Raw genomic sequence first — 27058 nt, 5'->3', positions numbered from 1 at the left:
TCACAAATTATTTTTAATTAATATATGCCTTCTTCTCCAGACTACAACTCTCAGACTCCACACTCTTCAAAAAGTCAAGGCATTTCTGTTTATAACTTGTCCCCTAAAATGTGGCTTCTTGCAAATCTACTTAAGAATAAATCAATTTCATCAGCAGTACATGAAGTACAAAACCAAAACAGGCTGGCAAAGAAGTCAAAATAAACATGGTCAATACTTACTAATGGCCAACCTTTACAAGCTCTCATGATTATATGCCAGATACCAACATAAACTCTTCAGATGAATTTCCTAACCTCACTGTGTCTCAGTTTCCTCATTTGTGAAACTGGACAAATACAATAGCTAACTCATAGTGCTATGCAGATTAAATACATTATTATACAATTGCTTAGGATTGTGCCCAGAGTATGGCAGGCTTCCAAAAAGTGTTGGCCATTAATGTCATCATGATCTCATTTACTCTGCATATCAACTCTTTAAAGTGAAATCTGCTGTATCTTCATTTTACAGAAAAGTTCACTAAGGATTTGAGAGGTCAGGTAACATATCTCACGGCACCCTTTGGTGAAGGGGTTCAGGTGACATTTGCATCCCAGGTTAAGCCAACTCTCTCTTTTTTTTGAGACAGGGTCTCACTCTGTTGCCCAGGCTGGAGTGCAGTGGTGTCATCATATTTGACTGCAACCTCGAACTCCTGGGCTCAAGGGGTCTTCCCCTGTAACTGGGACTACAGGCACATGCCATCATACCTGGCTAATTTTTTTTTTTAATTTTTTTTAGATGGAGTTTCGCTCCTGTTACCCAGGCTGGAGTGCAATGGCGTGATCTCGGCTCACCGCAACCTCCGCCTCCCGGGTTCAGGCAATTCTCCTGCCTCAGCCTCCTGAGTAGCTGGGATTACAGGCACACACCACCGTGCCCAGCTAACTTTTTGTATTTTTAGTAGAGACAGGGTTTCACCATGTTGACCAGGATGGTCTCGATCTCTTGACCTCGTGATCCACCCACCTCGGCCTCCCAAAGTGCTGGGAACCTGGCTAATTTTTTAATTTTTTTGTAGAAACAAGGGTCTTGCTAGGTTGTCTAGGCTGGTCTCATACTCCTGGCCTCAAGCGATCCTCCTGCCTCAGCCTTCCAAAGAGCTGGGATTACAGGCATGAGCCACCACACTGGGCCCAACTCTCAATCACACTACCCTCCCTGCCACTGGAACCATATACATAAACAAGATTGTAAATCAAAATGAATCCATAATGAATCAAGTAAGACTTTCCTTGATTTCACAGAACAACTGCTCCTTGAGAAGCATCAGGCAAAATTTTTTCAATCTAGTTAATTAGGTGCATAATTTTAAAAAATTCCTAATCCACAAGAATGGAAGCTGTTCTGGCTCACTGGGCCCTGACCACATTAATCTCCATTCCCTGTAACTGAGTTCATCACTCCTCTTTTTGTCTCCTGTCAGAAGAATCCAAGCCAACCTTCCTTAGAGTAAACTGATTGCTATGAAATATCAGATCAGATTCTTGCCTGTATCTACAGCCTAAGCTCACACATGAGATGACACACACATACGCACACACAATTACTTTCTGTCTTTCCGTATGGCTCCTGAAGACGGTACAAGTTCATACAGATAAGACTAAATCATCTTAAAATTCCAGGAGAATACTAGGTGGAGGTATATATTGAAATACATAATAATCACCTCAGCCATAACCATGTCTTGGCATTTTTTAATAAATTTCCCTTCTGCCTTGACAATTGTCTGCAAGAACTTTATATACTGGACGTTCCGACCGTGAGTCTCTATGCAGTGAACAAAGTGCTGAACGACTCTCTCATTGATCTCACTGCAAAGCTGGAAATTGTTCATGAAGATGTGCTGCATGGTTACTGCCTCCAGGATCTGGCAGAAGAGTAAGGAAAAGAGCACAGGGACAGGTCAAAAAGCTGCTAGAATAGATTTAAAAATGAGAAAAAGAAGAGTCCACTGAAAACATGCACAAAGAGAAGCATTTAAACCCATAAAGATAGGTTTCTCTCATTCTTGCTTCTGTAGTACCTTCTTTTTTAGTAAACTTTTTTCAATGACATGTAAATAAATATACAGAAAAATAAACAAATCATTAGCACTCAGCTGAACAGATTATAAAGGGATCTTGAGCACCCAGATCAAGAAACAAAACAGGTCTCCTTTATGCCCTATCTCACAATTTATTATTTTGATTTCTATAACCACAGATTAGTTTTGCCTGTTCATAAACCTCATGGACTCTTCTTCACTGATATATAAGTCTCATTGCATGAATATACAACAATATCTTTATTCTATGGTTGAAGGGCATTTGGGCTAGGATCTAGTTTTAATAGATAGTAACATTAATAGTATTACAAATATTAAAGTAGAGTTGCTATGAACATTCTTACACATGTCTTCTGGTTAACTTAAACCCATACTTCTGTTGGGTCCAAGAATAGAATTGCTGAGTATAAAGTATGAGTATGTTTAGCTTTAGAAGATACTGACAGCTTTCAAAAGATGTTAACAATTTGCATTCTACATTCCAGCTGTTCCTATCCTTCTCAGCACTTAGTATTGTCAGTCTTTTAAATTTTAGCCACATCTTACTGTGGCTAAACATAACTTAATTTGCATTTCTTTGATGCCTAATCATGTTGAACACTTTGTCACATTTATTGGCCATTTGGATATTCTCTACAGCAGGGCATCTGTTCAAGTTTTTTGCCTCTATTTATTTATTTGAGATGGGGTCTTGCTCTGTCACCCAGGCTGGAGTGCAGTGGTGTAATATCAGCTCACTGCAACTTTTGCCTCCTAGGTTCAAGCTATTCTCCTCCCTCAGCCTCCAAGTAGCTGGAATTACAGGTGCTCACCACCACACCTAGGTAATTTTTGTATTTTTAGTAGAGACAGGATTTCACCATGTTGGCCAGGCTTGTCTCAAACTCCTGACCTCAAATGATTCACCTGCCTTGGCCTCCCAAGTGCTGGAATTACAGGTGTGAACCACCATGACTGGCCCACCTATTTTTAAAAGCAGGTCAACTTTAGTGACTTTTCTGAGTGTGTTTTGTACATTCTGGATATGAATTCTTTGTTAAACACATGCAAATGTCTCCCACTCTCTGCCTCAACTTTGGATGCTCTTAATAGTGTCAGTAGACAAACAGAAGTTCTTAAAAGGAGTCCAATTTATCAATTTTTAAAAATAATTAGTGTTCTTTGCATACCTTGTAAGAAAATTTTGCTTACCACACAGCTATGGAGATTCTCATGTTACCTTTTAGAAGTTTTTTTTTTTTTTTAATTGCATTTTAGGTTTTGGGGTACATGTGCAGAACATGCAAGATGGTTGCATAGGTACATACATGGCAGTGTGCTTTGCTGCTTTATTTTTCACTTTTAACCCAGAGTTGTGGAGTTTTATGTTTGGGGTGAGGTGGAGGCTTTAATCTTTCTATCTTTTTCCTTTTCTTTCTCTTAACATGACACAGAGGGAGTCATGTTACACAGGTTGAGTATCCCTTATCCAAAATGTTTGGGAGCACAAGGGTTTCACATTTTGGATTTGGGAATATTTGCATTATAGTCTCCTGGTTAAGCATCCCAAATCCAAAAATCCAAAATCTGAAACGCTCCAATGAGTATTTTCTTTGAGCATCACATCAGCACTCAAAAGTTTTGAATTTTGAAGCATTTCAGATTTCAGATTTTCAGATCTGGGATGCTCAACCTATATTATCCTACAATCCATGCTAATCCATTTTCTGGAAAGTGTTAGCATTACCAATGAGTGAGTGAGTGAGTGTGTGCATGCACAAAGATGTTCTTTGTAGTATTGTTTACAAAGCTAAAAACCAGATATTGCCTAACTGTCCATTAATATGAGAATGGTTTTTTAAAAGTTATAGCCATTGAGCGGGATGTCATTCAGCCATCAAAAGAATGAGAAAAACTTATCTCTCTCTGATTTGCAAAGGCAGCCATAATGTGTTAAGTGAAAAAAGTAGAATACAAGACAATGTGTAGAGTATGACATCATTTTTCTTTACAAAACCTGTAATAAATTTAATATACTTTTATTTAAATATTTAACAAATATATTATTGAATTATATATATTATTGAATATATCATTGAATTAAATATATTATTGAAATATATTTAACAAACTAAGATGTAATACAGATATGTTTGATATGGAAATACTATATATACAACCACAGAAAACTTTATGAGTGAACTCAGGAGGATGTGGCAGGTGAGAGATTTAGCACTTGGGTATTGCTGAAGTTTGATACAATGAAGTACTTTACTAGGAAAATATAGACACGTATCTTACTTTATCCATCTCACCTTCCTCCTTTTCCCCTCCCCAACTCCTGCCATCCCATCCCCAGAAGATGAGTATTTATGTCCTCCTGATAAGCAGTGAAAATGTTCCCCTTTGGAATGAATGTTGCATTATAACAAACCCCAGAAGCCACAGCAGCCAAAGAACAAGCTGTTCCTCCTCCCTCCTCCCTCCACAGATTTGCAGAAGGGCCTCAAGTCTTACCCCTGGGTTGAGAAACAGGTTTATGTGTTTATGTAGCAAAGCTTGATTCTGCTGGTTGCCTGCGCAGAAATTCTGCAAAAATTCATGAGCCAGCCTCATTATCTCCTGCATCTTGGTATCTTCGGCCTGTGTGGGAGGAGACAGATGAAAGCACTGATTGCTGGGCCAGGAGACCAGCTTCTCCTACACTCAACAACTCCTGCTAATGTGGGAGTCAGGGGGTGTCTGACTGGGGGCCTGCTGTGGGTCAATATTGAGGGGCTGCACTGCTGACCCTGAAAAGAAGCCAGTAACTTCTTTATGCTCATTGATGAAAGTGAAGATCTTATTTGGGTGGGAGGGAGCACTGCAGAGTGAAAGCTAATAGAAAGCCTCCACGAGTCCATCGTCTAGCAAGGACTGAAACTGCTGAACCCCCTACATCTAAAGACAGGGACTGGCCAGGCACAGTGGTTGACACCTGTGATCCCAGCCCTTTGGGTGGATCACTTGAGAGCAGGAGTTTGAGACCATCCTGGCCAACACAACGAGAACCCCATCTCAACCAAAAAATAAAAAATAGTAATAAAAATCTTAAAAATAAATAGAAAACAGAGACTGACAACAGAACAGGGGCCAACTTCCTCACTGATGCTGAGCAGTCATTTTCCCTCTTGGGTTCACCTTGCTAAGCTGCCCAACCTATTACACATTAACCTTTGCCAATAGCTAACACGGCAACGTGGAAATCTCCTTATACATTAAAGCAACTGTGCCTGCCCTAACTCCTTTACTTACCAACTCAAGTACAATTTTTAACCTCAGACTTAGTTTTCCTTCTGCAAAATGGAGATAATATCCTCCCTGGCATTTCACATGGTTAGATTATGTTATTCAGACATTAATAGCATAAACTCAGTATTTGTAGAGTTAAATATTCTGTAATAAACCAATTCTATAAAAGCTATAGCCATTTTGTCCAATTCTAAATAAGCAAAACATTTAAGAGAGTAAAAACAGAACAAGAATTTCTAAAATGAAAATCATCCTTTATATTCTTACAGCCCACAACAGTCTTCCTAAGTCTTCAGAGCCATCACCTCATGTCAGAGGCAAGAGAAGACAGCAGTTAGGAATGCAGGTCCCCAAACCTGACTCTTGTCCCAGATCTCCAACTTCCTGGCTGTGTGACCTGGGGCACATTACTTAACCTCTCAGTGTTGCTGTTTACTCATCCATGAAAAGGAGATTATAAAGTGCACACTTCAGATGATTGTTATGAAGATTAAATGAGAAAAGTCATATGAAGTGCTTAGATAGTGATTACTCTGTAAATGTTAGCTATTGGTTCTGGGCTAGACTGAGGTCAGCAAACTTTCTTAAAGGGCAAGGCAGCACATACTTTGGGCTTTGTGGGTACAGAGTGAATATCAAGGACATCATGTAGGTACTTATATGACTATTTTTAAATGTAATAACCATTCTTAGCTGATAAACACGCTTCAATACAGGTGGTGGACTAGATTTGGCCCATCCCTTAGTTTGCTAAACCCTGGTCTAGAAAAATACCTCTGTGACAAAACACAACGTAGGTGTCAAAAACAAGTCATGGGAGGAAGGTGAGCTTCCAGCTTTGACAATCAAACCAAAACAGAGGAGAATTTGAAGGAACATTCATAGCAAGACCCAGGACAACATAATGTGGATTACACTCCTCCTTCATTAATGAAGGAGTGGTGAACCTTCTAGTTCTAAGAAATCAGAAGGCTTGGGACAGCCACTGCTGGTTGACAGCAGTAACCTTAAATCATTCCACATGCCTCCAGTACTTCTATAAAAGGAATCTGCTGGTGCACAAGCTAACTGAAGAACATTTGTGGTGTGAAGTGGATTTTTACAAGGCAAGAAAGCCCCAAAGACATCATGTCACAAGAGGTTACCTGTGGGGGATTCCTCCACCATTCTTTGGAAATCTGTGCCCATCTAAAAGCAAACAAGTGTGCACATGCACATACACAGATGACATTCTGACTGTGAGCCACCAATTCCAACCACATCTGGTCATCTGTAGATTAATCCTGCTCTATGAAGGCACAACTCTCATTAAGGAAACTGACGATATTATGAGATAACACTATGGTCAGCAACTGATCCCCTACATTCCTTACACATGGGAAGTTAGATCAGTTTGTTGGTTCTAGTCTAAATGACAGGCAAAGATTGGATGATATGCACACCTGTATCAATTGCAAGTTAGCTAATTATCATACCTCCGACAAGGATTGAGCTTGGACTTTATTTTTAGCTACTGAAAAGCTGACATGTCCAATTCTGATGATCTCCATGACTGAGGAGGAGGCTCCCTTTGCAGGAAATTTCCTGGAGGTATCAGACACACGGAAGGCAGCAGTCCCCAGCTCCACAGTGAAGCGGAGCCAGCATGTAGCTGTGCCATCCATGCAAGTTACTGAACCCTTCCAGGTGCAGTTCTCTCATCTGAAATGGGGCTGAAGATAGCACCACCCATCTCATCCATGTGTCTTGAGAATGACATACGCTAATGATGTGTATAAAGGCCTCAGCATAACACCTGGCACCCTGCAAGCACCCAGCAATGAGTCTTTATCAGGTGACTCTTTCCCTAGCAAATCAGTCTCTCTAGCAGTTAATAGTCAACTCAAGAGATCTGAGTCTGAGCCCTTCACCTCTAAATCTCTCCCAGCCTCAGTCTTGTCATTTGTCAAGTGGGCACAACACAAATACACTACCAGGTCTTGCAGGCTTGAATGAATGATTTCATATGTGTCTTGTCAGCCTACATGCATGCAAAGCACTGTCAGCCTGCTTCTCCTTCCCTAAATCAAATATGTATCAATGGCAAATGCTAATGTGAAAAATTAGAGGCAAAGTATGACTTCCAGCAACAGAAACAAAGACTTAGATCAAATCATCTAAACACTTAAGCAGATGTCAGCATCTTTGTGAGGACCTCAAAAGTGGGTATGTCCCATGTTCCCACATGCATTTAATGGCTGGTGGTGCTTAAATTGCTGGAGTCACACTGCAAATGAAACTGAAACACACTAATCCATGGGCAGATATACCTTTAAGCTGTGATACAGACCAAGGTGTCTCTATCCAATGTGGCTTGGGAGTATGGAGAATAAATGGACTCTCTTTATAGAATCTTAAAACTGGGGATGAGGATTATTCACCAGTGATTTTACTTTATTTTTAGGATGCTCTGCTTCATATCAATACCTGAAACTGCTTTGTAGTCACAATAGTCACATTGGATGCATTTCTTCACCAACAATATACAGAAGTGAAGGGTTTGGGGAAATTCAGGGATCCGCCCCATCCTGAGAGCAGTTGCTGTGCATGAGGCCCTGCTCACCTTCTCGTAGGGAATCTGCAGCAGCTCCAGCACCACGGCGTGCGCACCCATGTTTCGGAGCAGACGCTGTTGCTGCTTCCTGCTCTTTCTCACCGAGGCACTCTCTTGAACACAGAGTTTGCTAAGCCGAATCAAAATCTAGTGGAAAGAAATCAATCTCAGAAAACTAAAAACTGTAACTGGAAAAAGACTGCAGGGGGTGGTAGTGAGCAGGGAGGCAAAAGGGATTCTAATGCATTAAAAAGCTAAAACGAAATTTCTCCAGTGTACAGTATTCCTGTTGATTCTATCCAGCCAAATCCATAAGACTAAGAGCACGTCTTCCAGAATAAGCAGGGGATTATGGCTTCAACAGCAAGTGGGACAGTTTTAGAGAGACTGCTTCAAATGGGATGACCTGGCATCATCGCCAAAACCCTGGGAAGTTTATTCTGGGGTAAAACACAAAGCTCCCAGCCTCCCAACTTTGAACCAGCTTATGCAAACGTTTCTAAAGAACTACAGCTCTCAGTGGGGACACTGTGCGCCAGGCACTTAGATAATTCCCTGGTAGTTTTCTCAATTAGTCCTTCCTTCAACTGTAAAGCTTCAGAAATACGTGGCACCTATAAAAGGTTGCCCCTATAAGAGGGGAGGAAGCTGAGGACACAAATAATAAGTAGAAGAGCCGGGTGAGGAGCCCAGATCTGATGCCGAAACCCATGAGCTTAAACCTCTGAGCTCTACTTTCTCCCTGTTAAACCACATGAAGAGAAAAGCTCAAGTCTGGTACCTTCAACTTGACTATCACAAACTAAAGCTCCTTAGAGAATTCATAAAAAGGAGAAAAAGGCTGTGGGAGAGGGGCTTACCTCTTTGACCACTCTGTAGTTGTAGCTGCTGGTGCTTTCATGCTTTTGTGGCTTATTTCCCTCCTAGGAACCAAAGCGAACATAAGTGTGATTTGTATAGTTCTTGGACTATTGTCAGTTCATTACAGTTAGCATCAACCTTTATGAAAGAAAGGGAGTTCTGCACTGTTTTCCAATAGCCATCCTGGGTTTATGCCCCAGTCATCGGCCTACTCGCTATGGACTTCCTTGGGAGGGGACAGTGGGCCAGGCCACGGCTAGAGAACAGGTCGATTCCCAAGTGGATCTGTAAAGGAAACCTGGTGCTAATTCACTCACATCCAAGTTTCTTCTACACAGTCCGAGGCTGCACAGGAGACATGGCCAAACTTTGATTCACGGTTTATTTCCTAGGCAAACAGCTGTTACCTTAGTTACTTAACAAGCGGATCTCTTAAGAATAAATTCCATCCTATCAAATTTATACGTAAAACCAGAGGAGGATGCTCACTATTTTTGAGAAACCCATTCATCTACTTTGGCAGCAAAACTTGTGTTTCGCTCACCTCTGTTTTCTTATGTTCGTTTTCACCAGATGCACCATCCATGGTCTCATCGGGGCCCTGCCCTTTGTACACCCAAAGCTCTGACTTTTCCACAATGGACCTCAGCTGATCCAAGTCTTGTTTGATCTGTTTATAGTTGTCTACATCTTGGCTGGTAACCAGCAGTTGAACCTTAACAAACGCAATCCGTTAGGTGCGCACAACAACTTCTTGGACAGACAACATACATGTGGGTGACCTGAGCTACCTGTTTGAAGGCCTGGAGCACCTCCTGCCTCTGGCTGAAGTGCCGAAAGAGGAGCTGCAGGGCCCCTGACACCAGGGGTGGGTAGTCATGCATCGTCAGGTGGAGCAAGACACGGAGAAAGGTTCTGCCACCGTGATCGTCCAAGTCCAGTGGAGTGTTCTCCTCGCTAAAACAGCACAAGGTCAGGGAAAGGCTAAATGAATAACAAATGCCTCCTCTCATACACCTGGGGCACAGATGCACCTAACCTAGTTAGATTTCTAGCACTATGATCTCCAGTCATTCCATTTCACTTTTCATTAGCTCCTTTAACAATACAACCTTGCTTCATCTTCAACTATATTGTGAGGTGAAGGGAAAATTAAGATGTCATAATAAAAGATAAGTCAAATTTTAAGGCAAAGTCCCTCCCCTCCCCAAATGACAAGACTAGCATTAGAACTAGATCTCAACATCTACACAGAATGTTCTTCTGCTGCGCTTCATTTGTGGTCTGAGAACTGTAAGAGGATGTGTTTCTCCTAAGTTATTAGTTTACATATTTATTTTTCAGAGATAAGGTCTTGCTATGTTGCCTGGGCTGAATTCAAACTCCTATGCTCAAATGATCCTTTAGCATGCTAAGTAGCTGGGACTATAGGTATGCACCACCATGCCTGACTATATTTAAATATTAATAAGCATAGATTAAATGACAGACGGCTCTGTAACTGAGCACTGCCAGTCAATTATTGGGTCTGCACCTATTTTGAGTTTAGAGTCCAATGAATGACAAATGGTGGGACCTTCATGGTTGCAGGCTAATAAGAAAACCACAGAGAGGACTTTATAAATAATGTATTCATGCTATATATTCCCAAAAGGTGTGAAGGTTTCATTGTTGTTCAGTATCAGGAAAATGGAGGGAGAGCTGAGTGATCACACAGCACATGGAAGCTGTATTATGCTAAACTCAAAACACCTTAAGAAAAACATCTTCCATCTTGCATTTGCTAATTCAAATTTCACAGGTTTTATATTAAGCATTGAGGTAGACTATAAACATTGGTGAGCCCCAGCAGAGTATTCAAACGCTTATGTAGTCACCTCCCACACTGATGCTGAGCTTGGCCATGGGATGTGCTTAAACAATAGGACATTAGCAAATGCAAGGCAAGCAGAGGCCCAATTAACACTTGCATCCTCGTGGCTTGTCCTCTTAGAACATTTGCTCTTAGAGTCAGTCACCATGCTGTAAAGAGGCCCAAGCTATCCATGTAGAGAGAGAGAGAAAGAAGTCCTGGCCTTGCAGACATCTCTGCTACAGTGCCAGAAATGTGAATAATGCAACTTGGATGTGCCAGCCCCGATTACCACCTCATTACAGTATGACAGACCCAACAGTAACCACCAGCAGAAGAACCATCCAGCTTAGCCCTAGTCAAGCCAGAGAGCTGTGAGAGGTATTAATAGTAAAATGGTGGTTATTTGAATCCTTACGTTTTTTGGAGTGGCATGTTATAAAGCAATAATCAAACCAAGTGTGCTAATTGTAAGAACTATGGGCATAGGGTGTTCATACCAAGTTTTATATTTGTAGCTGTAAGAGTTCCATAATTATAAGAATGTCTTAAGTCAAAATTGAGCAGTGTGGTAATTTTTAAAGGGGTTCATCCATTAACATCAAGAATCATGAAAGAATAGATTTTGCTTTATTTGTTGCATAGCCCATTAGAAGCTCAGGGATAAAACTGCAGCCCAGTAGCAGCAGCAGGACATGATCTCACTAATTTCACTCTGTTTTGAGCCTGCTCTCTTTCTATTCTTTCTTTTGATTGTATTTCCTCACTATGTAAAAATAATCTTGTAATGTTGAGAAATCTCCTTAAATCCTAGGTGGGACACACACACTTCTGTCCTAGGCAGGGGACACAAACACACACACACACACACACACACTCTCTCTCTCTCTCTCTCTCTCTCTCTCTCCTCCCGTCCCTCCCAAACAAGCAAACAAAGATAACTGTGACTTGAATACTAAGAGATCCAAAGATAGCACCAAAACAACCTAACCCCAGAGATGAAATATTTACTAACATAGTAAAGGGAAGGCCTTTGAGAGCTCTGGAAGAGCAGCCTTCCCAACTGTAGAACCACCTACGAAACAGTAACTGAAAATATACTTTCCTTCCTCCAAAGATGCCTTCTGCTTGCTCTTCAATGTGTTCAAAGTCAAGAGCACCTGAAAAGTTACAGCATATCACTTCAGATGTAGGAAAGTCTGCAAACGCTGCTAGTGAATTCATCCACAAGTTTTGCAGGGGTAAAGCTGTTGGGTTAACCCCAGATCTTCCAGAACATGATATTGCAAAGCTATGGAGAGTGACTAACCCAGATAATGCTACCCCCATATTCCACATTCCTGCCTTCTCCTCCCTTACTGCATGGTCCCCTGCTAAAGAAGAGAGATGATCTCATTCATGGAAGCTTGGGCTTGGTAGATGGGATTATTTCTACCACTACTTACTATTTGATTGTATTTCCGTTCATCACTATTTACTGGGCAGGGAAAAACTTCCAACATGAGTAAAAGTTGCGAGTGGACAAGAGGTCTCTTGGATAGTTGTTATTGTTTTTATTTGAGGCTTTTGGGGGGAAGATAGGTGACCACAATGCTGGAAACCTCAGTTTTCTCATGATTAAGATAATCCAAGATGGAGGGAAACAAGATCTAACCCAGAAGGAATCTAGGCTCTATCAATTATTCCCCTGCTCAAAAAGAGTAAGTAACCAGGATGATGATGCCCTGGAGCAATAATCCTCAAAAACATTTTTACCCTTTTTCTAGAAGATACTGTTTGCTCTCCCTATTTTCCTTAGAGCCAGGTCTCATTCCATGGCTGAAATTCCACTCTGAATCACTAACCTGGTACATTACTTGGCCCTTCTTGGCTGCTGTTTCCGGAGGATGTCTCTGAAGTCTGGGAATTGCTTTCATCAAACTCTCGCTTAAATATACACAGGAGGCAGGAGATCCTATAATCCAACCTCACATTCAAAATAAACTGAAGATTCAAGTGGAAATGAAAACAGATTGGTTACATTAACATACCACCTTGACTCTGCCAAGCCACCACACACTGGCAGGGCCTGGTATCAGCTGCATCAATTACCTTAAACACTAAGTGAGCCAAATATTTGGCTTAGATTTAACAGTCATTTTAACAACAGCAGACTTCCATGGGGCCTGTGAAGTCTGCCCATAGCACCTGAGCCTTTAGGGAAAACTTCAGCATCCTGGCAATTAATTTAACAATTGGAACACTAAACTACTCACTCCTGGCTCCATGATGGAGTCTATAAAACGACTCCGTTTCAGTCAGTATTGAATACCAGCTCTGGGCCTAACACTGAGAAGAGTGAAATTGCCTGCTTTGGATTTAAGAGAATTAACAAAAAAATTTTGTTTACACTATGGAAAATTAGCTTGGTTCCTATTTCCTATTTCTGGCTGTTTCCCCTGGTTTGGGTACAAGCCCTTGGACACCCTCTTCTTCTGCCTCCTGTATTCCTTCACCCTCTGTTCTAACACAGGGTCACTTTTCCCAGGACTGCTGCTAGAACCAAAAAGAAAGATGGAGCCACTGACATTATGTAGGCATCTCACGCACATTCTTCCTTTCTCCCCTTGTCTCTGCTTAGCCCTCCCAGAAACTTCTCCCAGTCTGAGGGCTGTCCCCTCTTCCAGCGGGAGACAGATCTCTGGCCTGCCCCTCTGCTCTTGGTTTATGTGCCCTACTGACTGTTGGACATCCCATTTGCTATTCTCTCAGGGACTCAAACTCAGTGTTGCACAAAAGTAACTGTGATGGTTAACTCTAGATGCCAACTTAACTGAGTTCAAGGATGCCTAGACAGCTGGTACAACCTTATTTCTCTACCAGGAGGTTTCCAGAACAGACTGGCATTTGAATCAGTGAACTGGGTATAAAGAAGATTCGCTTTCACCCAGTGTAAGTGAGCACCATCCAGTCCACGGAGGGCCTGGAGAGAGCAAACAGGTGGAGGAAGACTGAATCTACTTGTTCAAGAGCTGGGACACGTATCTTCTCCTGCCCACAAGAGCTCCAGGTTCTTGGGCCTTTGGCCTCAGGCTGAGAGTTACACCTTCAGCTCCCCTGGTTCTCAGCCTTGGGATTCAGGCTGAATCACACCACTGGCTTTCCTGGGACACAGCTGTGAATTGCAGACTTACGGACTTCACCTCCATAACTGCATGAGGCCGATTCCCATAATAAACTCCCTCTTGTCTATCTATATGTACCCTATTAGATCTGTTTCTCTAGAGAGCCCTAACACACTAACACTGTCAGTCTTGCTTTCATCGACTTTTCCACCTGGGTTTCCTCAACCTCAGTCAATTGCCTGATCATCAGCGCCTGCTTCCTAGACACATCTAATCACAGACGAACTCATGGTGGTTCGCCATCTACCACTTCTCACAGGGTTCTCCCCTACTACTGTTTCTCCCTGCTCAAGGCCTCATTATCTCGTGCCTGTTCCATTTACAGAACAAGATTTACCAAATCCACCTCCTAGCCACTTGTTCTTATGTTAGGCTGCTGCTTGAGACTTTCAAAGGCTCAACACAGAATAGGCCTTAGCACTTTAGACATCCAAAGCTCTGTGGAGTGTGGCTTGGTCCTCCTTTCCAACCTACTTCTGACAACATCCCCTCAGCACACTCTATGTCCCTCCCCAGAAGAACTGCCCAGGGCCATGCATCCCATGGCACTCAGCTTCAGGCTACTCCATCCACCTGAGAATGGGCCCTTGTTTCTCCATGTACAAAGCCTGTCCACCTTAAAGGCTCAGATGAAACCCTACCTCCTTCATCAACCCTTCTCTGATCTTCACCAGGTGAAGTCACGTGGCCCACCCACCCCCACCCCTCACCTCCGTCTCAGGAGAACTTTCTGGTGGTCGTATTTCCACATCCACACATCTTCATCATACCTTACTCTCCCATCAGACTGTAAAACCCTTGTGGATGGAGCCCCTGCTCAAATCATTTTTGCATTCCTCACAGTACAGAAGGTAGGGGGTCAAAAAGTATCTGTGAAAAGAATGACTTGACTGACCAATCCTTGTCAGGTCGCCACAGTGAACGGACCTTAAGATGTGACCAGGTACTAAAAATACAAAAAATTAGCTGGGCATGGTGGCGCGTGCCTCTAATCCCAGCTACTCAGGAGGCTGAGGCAGGAGAATTGCCTGAACCCAGGAGGCAGAGGTTGTGGTGAGCTGAGATCGCGCCATTGCACTCCAGCCCGGGTAACAAGAGCGAAACTCCATCTCAAAAAAAAAAAAAGATGTGACCAGGTTTTGCAGCATGTCATTTCTGATAAATGTCCACAACACCACCTTGGAACACAGGTGCCACGGCCTGCAAATTTCATATGTATATTTTACCTCAACACAAGAATACTGAAAAAATTAAAAATAAATTTTATTTAAAAATATAATTTGAAAAAAAATGAATCTTTCTCTACTGTTGGTCAGGCATAAATTCAGTAAGGTTTCTCCTTTACTGAAGCTGTCTTTATTGTCCTAATTACACGACTTTGAGACAACCTACTGATACTTTCAAAGCATTGGTAAAATGTGATTTCAGACTAAAAAAGCATCCGCAAGTCTTAAACATTTATAAATTTCTACTACATCTGCTGGGGTTAAGATCAGGCAACATGGGATCAAACAGGAAGCTGCTAACATGATTCTTTCCATTAAGGAGCAGATAATTTTGTTGATGAATACAAGTTACCCACACAGCACAGAAAGAGGAAGGCATGGGTTGTTGGGGGGTTCAAACAAAGCTGTAGAGAGGCTTGGGAGGGTTTCATGCCTAGGACTAAGCCTTCCCTATATACTGGATCCCACCCCCACTTGCCTACATAAGGACTTTGCTCTTACAACTATTCTCTGCCCATACAGCAACAAGCTCTCCCTGTATGATCACTCCTGTTCACCATACAAGCTTGTTATAATCTACTCACTTAAAAAAATATTACAACAAAAACCTTCTGGTTACCAACAATCACTCTCTGCCCATGTCCTCACTTCTCTGTGCATCTTTACAGGCAATCTGTCCAAGGAGTTACATATGTTTACTCTCTGGCTTCATCTGCTCCCATTCCCTCTAGAACCCCACCTGCTCCCAAACGTGCCCTCCTCACCATGGAGTCTTTGCATTTGCTGTTCCCTCTGCCTTAGGTACTGTTTTCCTAGATAACCACATGGCTAGCTCCTCACTTCACTCAGGTGTGTGATCATGTCACTGTACGAAGAGGCCTTCTCTGAAAACCTTATCAAACACAATATCCCAAGCCCCCTGTCCCCAGTGTCTCCAAACCATCCTGACTCACCTTTATATTTTAACATCTTAGAACTTATTCTTAATATACATGCCCATGCCCTCTATCAAAATGTAAGTTCTAGAGAAGCAGGAATTTCATCTATTTTGTTCATTGCTGGATCCCCCCAGTGCTTAAGGGGACTTGGCAACTTGGCCCAGAGTTGGTCTCAATAAATATTTGTTGACTGAATGGAAAAGGGAAGAAGGGAGGGAGGCTTTGGAAAGTTGATAGAACCTTGAACCAAGTTATGATCAATAAGCAGGGATGCAGTTACATGGAGACGCACAGGTAAGTGAATTCTATGCAGAGGGTTGGCATGGAGGCCAATGATCATGGAGAGCTAAGATAATAACAGCCATCATTGCATGGCTGGAGGGACAAGGCCATGTTGGGAGGGTAGGAGATAGCAGTAAAGGGATTAAGAGGAGCCAGCTTACGAATGGCATGGAGGGATGAGCTAAGAATTTGCCCCCATTTTCTTCCCAGAAAGCCTTGGGCTCCATCAGAACAGAGAGACTGGATCTGAATGGTGCTCCTGTGACATACCCTCCCTGCCCCAGCTCCAGCTGAGGGATACCTGGAGGATCTCAATGATCTTCAGCTTGGTGTCCATGACCATAATGTCCTCCTTCTCAGGCTCTGCCTGCTTCACATTGCCTTCAGGGGCAGCAGCCATGGGAGTCATGGGCAAAAAGCCTCCTCCCCGGAGCACCACCTGGGTCATCAGCTCTCCCACACCATGAATAGACCTCATCACGTTACTGCCTAGGAAAGGTCAGGACAGACCACGGTCACAACATATCTAGAAAACACTCAGAGGCATCTGTCAAGGGGCAGGGGCAGGGGCAGGGGCAGGGGCTCTTTAAGACAAATTATTTAACACATCCCTATTCCAACATAATCTCAGGGCCCTGGGAACCTGGAAAGGTAAATACACATAAAAAATCTGGGCTTCTGGGAGCAATAAAAGATCATGGGCTTCAAAATCCCCAGAGGGGCATTTCTGTGTATTAACTCACCCATCAATTTTTACTTTATTTTTTAAAATTTTCTTTAGAGGCAGGATCTTGCTCTATCACCCAGGCTAGAGTGTAGTGACACAATGATGGTGCACTGCAGCCTCAAACTTCTGGGCTCGAGCAAGCTTCCTGCCTCAACCTTTCAAGTAGCTAGGACTACAGGCATACACCACTACACCCAGCTAATTTTTTTTTTTTTTTGGTAGGGATAGGTTCTTGCTATATTGCCCAGGCTGGTCTCAAACCCCTGGCCTCAAGCAATCCTGCTTAAGCCTCCCATTACAGGTACGTATCACTGTGCCCTGCCCAAATTTTACTTATCACAAACTATGTGCTTGTTATGAGCACAGAACTAGGTATATAAAAGTTAACAAGGCACAAATCCTGATGCTGCTTGATCATAGGTGCATCTATTACCTCTGAAGCTCCGTTTCCTCATTTACAAAATGGAAATAAAGGAGCTCAACAAAAGAACTAAATGGCATAATGTATGCAATGTTACTCAGCACAAGACCTAGCAAATAGAGATAAGTCCATATATTTTTTCCTGTTCTAGCTGCAGAAGACCAGTTAACAACAATTGATACATGATACCAAATATCTGCCTACTCTGACCCTAAAACAATGGGAGAAATAAACATGCAAAGGCAGATTGTCCTACTCACAAACTGGAAATAGCTATCAATATACAAGCTTGGATTTTCTTACATCCTAAACAAATATTATTATCCAGGGCCTCATGAATGTCAAGAACAATGACAAGCCATATATTTGTATATAAACATTCAAAATGTTAGGTAACTTTCAAATTGTTCAACAAAATACACACACAACTCATACATAAATACAAAGCAAAGACAGCAAAATGTGAATAATCGTTGACTCAAAGTCATGGATACATGGGACTCTATCACCCTGTTCTTTCAGCTTTTCTTTACACAGTATTTGAAAATGTTCATGATGAAAAGATGGGAAGGAATGAACAAAGAAAGGACACAGCATCACACATGGGGTATGACATGAGCGTAAAAGGAAAGGCTGGGAGGGCATCTCTCAGATGTATGGGCTCCCTCAGATACTCACTCTTCAGCTTCTCCACATCATTGTTACCTTTATTCTCTTCTCCTTTCGCCATCTTGCTAATGGGGAAGATTGTAGTCACATGTACACAATCCAATATGGCCAGAAGGATCTTAGTTAATCGTAGAAGGTCAGAGAAGTTGTAGAAACCAAAGTATATGAGATTCCTAGCTAAATTTACAACCTATTGTATTAAAAAAAAAAAAAAAAAGAAGATGGTGTTACATAAACTGCATCCCCTTCAGTTCCATTTGATGTTGACCAGTTTAGAAATTACAGACTTGGACCTTCCTTACGGTAAGAGAAGGCATGTATTTTGCTTGCACTTTCTGATAAAATTTCACTGTGTTTCATAAGGAGGAAAAATAAGAAATGGAAAGCTACCGATCTGCTAATTAAAAAAAAAAAAAAGACTTCATAATTTGCTCTGCACAGCTTCCCAAGAATAATATTAATACCAGGCAAGCAGAGTTATTCCCAGCAAGGACACCGACAACAACACTGCAATCCTCAGAAATACCACTCTTAAAAGGCAAAAGCAGTCTCAAAAACGTTGTTAACTCAGAAGTAACAAGAATTTATGTTCTTCGAACAATTAATCTTTGGCAGATCCCAAGCACAGTGTCTCTCTCGTCATTTTTAATACGAAATGATGTTCTATCATTTTATGTAGTTCAGTTCACCTTGCCTATTTATTTTAAGAACATAACTACTATTAAGTCACGTGATTGGTATCCATTTTATTTTATTCTGGAACAAAACCAAGCTGAATTCCTTTCCATTACAAAACTAGAGCATCATGATAAAAATCACGACCTAATCAAATATTTTCTATTTGCCCCATAGAAGAATGACCAATGAGAGGCAGGTAATACACACAGATCATTTTATCATGAGTTACCTCAAACGTAAGCTTATTTTTCTCCTTATCAGAGAAAGGGAACCTCTGACAAACCACATCTCTTAAATACTCCTCCACAAACTCCATGGTCTGAGCAAATCTCTCCTTAATTTCATCTTTGGAAGCTCCACTACTATCATAGCTGAAAAGAAAGGAGAAAGAAAGTAAACAAAATTTCAAGTTACTCCCAGTGAGATCTTCCTGGGTCACTCAGCTTCCAAAGTCAACATCCCCTAACCCTTTGTATCCCTTGACCCTAATTCATTTCTTTCCTCCTTAGCACATATCACCAACTATATATTTGAGTCATTTATCTTGCCTATTGTCTTTCTTCCCCCAATAGCACACAGATTGCTTTCTAGTTTGTTCACTGATGTATTTTTTGAGCTTGGCACATAGTATACACTTAAATATTTACAGAATGAAAGAGGAGATAAATGAGATATAAAAAACTTAATCATGCCATCGTTTACATTTCTGAGGGAAAAAAATTTGCCATTCACTAATATTATTTTAAGCTTAAAGAAAAATATCAGCCAGGCACGGTGGCTCACGCCTGTAATCCCAGCACTTTGGGAGGCTGAGGTGGGCGGATCACAAGGTCAAGAGATTGAGACCACCCTGGCCAACATGGTGAAACCTCGTCTCTACTAAAAATACAAAAATTAGCTGGGCATGATGGCACATGACTGTAGTCCCAGCTACTCAGGAGACTGAGGCAGGAAAATTGCTTGAACCCAGGAGGTAGAGGTTGCAGTGAGCCGAGATCGCGCCACTGCACCCCAGCCTGGTGCGTGGCAACAGAGCGAGACTCTGTCTCAAAAAGAAAAAAGAAAAATAACAACATTTAATCTTTCTTCTATGACTTCACGAGACCATGTGGGGTTATCTACTGCTGCACAGAACAATGTAAACCAAGGTTTTTGGGTGCCAGGCTCACTCGTCAATGGCGATCTCTGAAGGAATCTCTGACCAGAGGCGGGCATATTTCACAGGAGTGACTTGTTCCTGGGGATCTCGGTCCACGTGCATGTGAAGCATGAGGCGGCAGAAGGACGCCCTGAGGTCGTAGGGCAGGTTCTCATCAGACATGCAGCGGAGAATGAGATCGACATCCAGCTGGCCTGAGATTTCGTTGATGGCCAGGTATTGGCGGTCCAGACACATTCTCGCAAAGAGGTTCAGCTGATATCTAGAGGAAAGAACAGTTGTACACAGCTCATGCTCCAGAAATCATTCGGGATGAATGCAGGGTCGTCCAGGCAGCCCTGACTTTCATGGGAGTGACATTTGGCCAACTAAACTCATACATCGACACCCCTATATTGCTCTTGTACACCAGGATTTTGGCTGTGGTACCAAGCAGATAAAAGAACGGTTCAAGCTGTGCAACAGAGTGTGGGCTGATAGCCAACAGGAACATGTGTCTGCCCAGCTGTGTTGGAGCAATTGTTTGATGACCTTATTCCGTTAGGTCCTTATTTATTTTGTAAAATAAATGGGGGGAATGGTAAGCCCTAAGATAGTTATCTATTTCTCTTCCTCCAGCTGTGCTTTATACAGTAAGACCATATAGGAAATGTTAAAGATATCACATATATTAAGCCTAATTAGAAATCTGGTAACATTTTAAAGATTTTATATCATGTAAGTCACTCTAATTCCTACACATGTTAAAAAAAAATATTTCATGTACAAAAGTAGGGGACTCCTCACTTTTCATCTTCATTCAATTGTAAGTGAATGTGGTTAACTAGAATCTGACCAATTAAGGCACTCTTTCATTCACTTGGGAGAAGATTCAAGAAACATTAAAGGAGTAAACATACTTGAAATGTGAAATAACAACAAAGTGACAGGCTTTCAAACTAACAGACTCTGCCTGCTGAATTTAAAACCTTGGCCGAGTGCAGTGGCTCATGCCTGTAATCCAGCACTTTGGGAGGCCGAGGTGGGCAGATCATGAGGTCAAGAGTTCGACATCAGCCTGACCAACATGGTGAAACCCTGTCTCTACTAAAAATACAAAAAGTAGCTGGGTGTGATGGTGTATCCCTGCAATCCTAGCTACTCAGGAGGCTGAGGCAGGAGCATTGCTTGAACCTGGGAGATGGAGGTTGCAATGAGCAGAAATTAAGCCACTGCACTCCAGCCTGGGTGACAAAGTGTCTGTCTGTCTTAAAAAATAAAAACCCCATGTATTTCTAATACCCATGATTTGAAGATACTCTCAGCTTCAGTGGACATCAGGGAAATGCAGGTTTAGACATGATTCTATTTCACACTCATAAAATTACCAAAAATTAAAAAGCATCACGGTATTCAAGGTTAGCGAAGGTATGAAGAAACAAAAGTTGTCATCTACAACTGGTGGGAGTGTACACTGAAACATCCACTTTACAACTGCTTAGTAAAGCTTAAAATGTGAATATTCTCCAAGCCCAACTCCCAGTGTGGAATGGAAACTCATACATATACTCAGAAAAATTTGAATGAAGAAGTTTCTTGACATGAAGAACTGTGGCATGTGATCAAATACCAAACAGTGATGGAAAATGTGATAAATCAATAAAACAGAATATCATTTAGCAGCCCCAATTAAAGAAATGGATCAACCTCTATTAACACAGATATGCTTCAGTCCCATACTGAATAAATAAGGCTAGTTGTATAACGATATTTGGAGTAAAGTACCATTTATATAACATTTTAAGTACAGTTTAAATACTATATATGATGTATAGATGCGCACAAGTGTAGTACACAGAGAATGTAGACAGGATGCACACATCACACATGAATGAAAGAACAGAACACAGGAGGCAAGAAAAGGCATTTTATCTGCAAAGTTTTATTTATTTTGTTAAAAATAACAAAAGCTTTGATCTTCCCTTTCCTTTTTTTCTAAAGTATTTATTGGTTTGCTTCCCTTCTTTCTTCCCCTTCCCTTCCCTTCAGGTGGCACGGCTGGCAGGTCTTAGAGCAGGAGCCAAGGAAACACTGGGGACTGAGGAGGTGGCCGGCAGCAGTGAGACTGGTGACACACAGGGGAACGGGCAGACAGGCAAACATGGGAATCATGGCAGCTGGAGGGAGTCATTAAACGGAAAAGATGAAGGCTAGAATAAACTCTATGGTGTTGGAATGAAACTGGAAGTATTAGCGTAAGCATATGACTTTTATCATTTATTTGTGTAGACATAAACAAATATGTGGATGAATATGTAGGTATATGTACGTACACACACACACCTACTGGCTCTCTCTATAAACATTTGGTGAGATTGGCACTATCACCTTTATTTTGCTGATAAAGAAATTAGAGCATAAAATCAAACTTGACCAACGTCAAAAACCTACTAAGTGGAGAGGTCAGGAATTGACCCCACAGCCAGCCTCTTACCTACCTACCGCCATATCTACGGGCCATGCTGCTTAAGGACAAACTGTCACCAGGGGCTGATGCGAGCACTCATCCTTTTTGGGACCCAGCCACATGCAGATGCCAATTGACTGAAATCTTACACTCTAAACTCCTAAAATACACTTCTGGCTTTTACCTAGACAATCTTACCTTGTATCATCACAAGATGATACCTTGTGATTCCTTGAAGTAAACAACAAATGAACAACAAATTCCTAAGTGTCCCTGTTTCAGGGCACCCCAATCCGAGCTGCACTGATGTCCCACACACCTGTAGTAGCTGAGAACGTCCCGGTCCTCCTTCTGGCCTTCTTTAGCATCCTGCGCCAACTCCCTCACACTCTTGCTGCGAATCTCTTTGTTGCTGTCCCTCCAAAACAGCCACACCTCTTCCTCATCTTCTCCTGCCTCCAGAGCATTCTCTCCAGTGGAAGAAACACCTTCAAATTCAAAACGAGAAAGAACCAACCTAGAAAACAACAGGAGAAGGGAAAAGTTACTATTTTAATACGTTGAGATCCAGCTTCACTTTCAGCATAAAGACATATGGAGAGCCACTTTTTGTTTTATATTTTCCCCAGGGGCAGAGCCGTAGAGGGCCTGACATTAATGTCTTCATACACTGTACCCCAGTGCTCCACTCCAGTGCTGCTGCCCCCTGTGGACGTTAGGCAATGTCTCTGGACAGGATTTTGGTTGTCACTACTGAAATGGAGAGGTGCTAGAGGCATCTCAGTGAGTAGGGGCCAGGGATGCTGCTAAACATTTTACCGTACCTGGGACAGCCCCAAAACAAAGAATTACCCAGCCCAAAATGTAAAAGCACCTGAACTGAGAAACCCTGCATTCACCGAAGCCCAAAACTGAGTTATAAGGAGAATCAAAGAAGTACCACCAGCTCAGGACATAATTTAGTTTTTTTAAAAATAATACTGTCCATATTACTGACACTGTACTTGTCAGGGAAAACTGTTCCTTTGCCAAAAATGAATTACTACTGTTAACAAAAATTCTGCAGACCAATAAACACTTTCTGAACAGTAATTTAAAACTCCTCCCAACACTGACTTAATCTTAACAGTGAATATTAATTATGTCATTTGAGATTTTAAATTGATGATCATACTTACAAAGAGTTTTAAACTCTTGAATGTAACTGTGTAAAATGCCCCTTGGTGAGTTTACATGACTTTTAAACTTGTATGCCAAGTAAGTGGCACCACTGTGCAGAGGAGGCCACCCAAAATCAAATTCAGTAATTCTCCCACCAAGACTTTTCCAATAGGAAGATTGAATGCCAGCCACACTGACTTTAGATCAACTCAGAAAATGACGGCCGGGTTTTATTCCTCATGAGCGCCAAAACTGACTGAACCACAGGTTTTCCATCTACACCCCAGCTCCCCACTCACTTGGTCTCAATCAGGATGTCAGCGTTGGTGGGATTCAGCACAGCTTTACATATCAGTTCCTGGGTCACTGGAATCGATTTGTTCATGGAGACACAGAGGTCGGAGAGGTAATCTAAGAATCTATCCAGAAACAGACACAAAACATCTTCTGTAGACAGAGCAGAGGTTAGGCTCTTGGAGCCCAACTCTTCCTTAAGTGCACAGGTCCAACACACCTTTACCAAGACAAGTCAGCAGCATTCTAGGTCTCCATGTCAGTGTTTATGGCAGCCCTAGAAACCCACATGTCAGAAAGAAAGAAGAGAAAGCAACGAGGAAAGACAGTAGTGCTGTGATCAAGGAAGAGGTGATGAGGCAAAGATGAGAAGAAGGAACAAGACAAGAAAGAAGCTGACATGGAAGGGGTGTTGGAGACACAGGGGAACCACAGTGGTGACAGGCAGTGCCCCAATGTTGGCTACCATTGTTGGAAGCCCAGTTAGGATCTTATTAGCGGAGTTCTGATATGAAGTGTTATTTGGAGAAATTACTTAATTTCACTGTGCTCATCTACAGAAAAGGATAATGTGTCACTTCTGAGGGGTGTCCCGAGGATTAAATGAGATAATTCATGAAAAGTGCTTCCTTTGCTCACTACCTGGCCTGTGAGCAGACTCCAGAAAATGCGGGTTATTTTCATGGATGGTAGTAGGTGTTTTTACAGCAACTGTGTCCGCACTCCATTGTGATCATCTGTGAGACCCACACTGTCAATTGCTTCCCACTTCAACTGAAAATGTGGGTCTTAATTAGAAGGATAAGAGAAGGGGAAGGAAATGGGAGGAGGGCGTAAGGAAGAGGGGCAGATCTGTGTGAATGAGATACAATCAATATAATTCACTAATCTATAATAAAAATGCTCAACCAACAACTGAACTTGCAAGACTCTTACTGATTGTAATGAGGCGGGGAGTGTTTAACTGATAACCAAGAGGTGCTAAAACGTGAATGAGGCTGGGCTGGTGGCTCATGCCTGTAATCCAAGCACTTTGGGAGGCCAAGGTGGGAGTATAATGAGGTCAGGAGTTCAAGCACAACCTGGCCAATATGGTGAAACCCTGTATTTACTAAAAATACAAAAATTCCCCAGGTGTGGTGGCATACACCTGCAGTCCCAGCTACTCAGGAAGGTGAGGCAGGAGAATTGCTTGAACCCAGGAGGCAGAGGTTGCAGTGAGCTGAGATCATGCCACTGCACTCCAGCCAGGGCAACAGAGTGAGACTCCATCTCAAAAAAAAAAAAAAAAAAAAAGTAAATGAAAAAGTGAGATCCAGTCATTTGCAACAACATGGCTGGAACTAGAGGTCGTTATGCTAAGTGAAATAAGCCAAGCACAGAAAGACAAACATCCTACATTCTCACTTATTTGTGGGATCTAAAAATCAAAACAATTGAACTCAAGAACATAGAGTAGAAGGATGGTTACCAGATGCTGGAAAGGACAGTGGGAGGGCAGGGAGGAGGTGGGGATGGCTGATGGGTACAAAAAAAATAGAAAGAATGAATAAGACCTACTGTTTGACTGTAAACCGGGTAACTACAGTCAATAATTGTGCATTTTAAAATAACTAAAAGAATAGAACTGGATTATTTGTAACACAAAGAATCAATGTTTGAGGGGATGGACACCCCATTCTCCACAAGGTGATTATTACACATGCATGCCTATATCAAAACATCTCATATACCCCATAAATATATATACCTACTACATACCCACAAAAATTAAAAATTTTAATTAACATTTTTTAAAAAGTGAATGAGTGGCCAACAATTGTCATTTACTGCGCATCTACTAAGTGCCATCCACATCGCATGCATTTATTGTCATTTAATTTTCATAACTACCCATTTAGCAGATGAGGAAATTAAAGTTCAGGAAAAAAGCCAAGCTCACCAAGGTGGTACACACTGGAACTAGGATGCAACCCCCAGGTCTCATTTTAACACTACGTTCTTGCCACTACTCATCAAAGTAGTTCTTGCCACTACTCATCAAAGTAGTAGCCTCTTGAGACCTAGCTAATCAAAACTTGTCACTAGTAGCCCAAGGAAGCATAGTAAAAAGTACCAGCTAAGTCCCTATATCTTAAGACACCACGCCCCATTGACCGCATTCCTGCCTCACCTGGGCTCCCTGTTCTTTCGCACCAGGCTGACAAATGTGTCAATCTCTGCAGCCGTAATGTGTTTCTCTAGGAGTTTCCGATTATTGTGGAGCAGGGCAGTAATAGTGTCTTCGGCCAGCACATCATAGCCAATCTGCTTCTGCATGAAGCCAAACTGCTTGGCTATATACTCCTTTATAGGGAGAGAAAAGAGAGGTCAGCAGAAAGGGTAAATGACAATATGGTAAAGTTTAAAAAAAGGAAAGCAACAACATTTCCTGATAAGAACTACTGCTTATAAGAGAAATTACAGCATAAGGGAATCTACAACTTTCTAACATAGGGCAACAGCTGCAAACTCCTTCACATCCTTTATTTTACTAAGCTTGCCACACAAATATAATTAAGCAAAATAGCCTGTATTTACATGTGGATATTTTATTAAGTATGAAGTATAAATTTTAATCTAGTGATTTATTTTTCAAAAAGGTCATAAGCTGGTTTTCACTTCTGAATGTATTCTTAATTCAAGAGGACTTCATTGTGCCCCCATTCATCCACGCTGCTAAATAAACACAGACAAAGCCTACCTGGATATCTGGAACAATGTTACCCCATAAATGTTTCCTTTAACTGGGGTAAAAATACTTTTTTAAAGTCAATGGGTAGCATAAGAAGGTCAAGAATACCTAGGAAAATCCATCATATGCATGGAACTCAGGAGTACACCTCTGGTTTCTCTTTTGGGATCAGGTAACATATTCCACAGAAATATTTGTAAACTCAAGGAAATCTCTTACAAACACCTGTTTGTTTCTATTCAAAGATACTTCCCTGGCCAAGACAGACTGCTTACTCAAAGCTCAAGTGGCCCTTGAAACTTGCTTAATTTTTTTCCCATTAATTCCTAAATCCTGGAAACTATTTAGGATTAATATAATGAAAGCAGGCTAAGTCTTTCAGCCTATACTCTATAAGGATGCATTGTTTAGGAACTCATCATCTGCCAACTGGCAGGAACTCACAAACACCTGAGCAAAGATGCCTAATCCAGCAATTCCAAGACAGAAAACTT

At 41.8% G+C, this 27058-nt stretch overlaps 1 protein-coding gene across 1 annotated transcript in view; it reads right to left on the bottom strand.

Moving 5' to 3' along the window:
- ITPR1 (inositol 1,4,5-trisphosphate receptor type 1) overlaps window positions 1-27058 on the bottom strand; it is a 354215-nt gene that overhangs the window by 158549 nt on the left and 168608 nt on the right. Inside the window, exons 18-32 of the mRNA XM_054245889.2 lie at window positions 26004-26176; window positions 23836-23955; window positions 22695-22892; window positions 19940-20191; window positions 19000-19141; window positions 18102-18282; window positions 16577-16764; window positions 12510-12648; window positions 11767-11825; window positions 9605-9766; window positions 9358-9528; window positions 8813-8875; window positions 7962-8099; window positions 4586-4711; window positions 1712-1912 (exon numbers count right to left, since the gene is read on the bottom strand). Of these exons, the coding sequence (XP_054101864.2) occupies window positions 1712-1912; window positions 4586-4711; window positions 7962-8099; window positions 8813-8875; window positions 9358-9528; window positions 9605-9766; window positions 11767-11825; window positions 12510-12648; window positions 16577-16764; window positions 18102-18282; window positions 19000-19141; window positions 19940-20191; window positions 22695-22892; window positions 23836-23955; window positions 26004-26176 (2313 nt within the window). The remainder of the gene's footprint in view (window positions 1-1711; window positions 1913-4585; window positions 4712-7961; window positions 8100-8812; window positions 8876-9357; window positions 9529-9604; window positions 9767-11766; window positions 11826-12509; window positions 12649-16576; window positions 16765-18101; window positions 18283-18999; window positions 19142-19939; window positions 20192-22694; window positions 22893-23835; window positions 23956-26003; window positions 26177-27058) is intronic.

This window comes from Callithrix jacchus, chromosome 15, assembly GCF_049354715.1.
Source record: "Callithrix jacchus isolate 240 chromosome 15, calJac240_pri, whole genome shotgun sequence".
NCBI lineage: Eukaryota > Metazoa > Chordata > Mammalia > Primates > Cebidae > Callithrix > Callithrix jacchus.
Note: the sequence above shows the minus strand (reverse complement) of the source record. Positions and strands in the feature narration are given on the sequence as shown.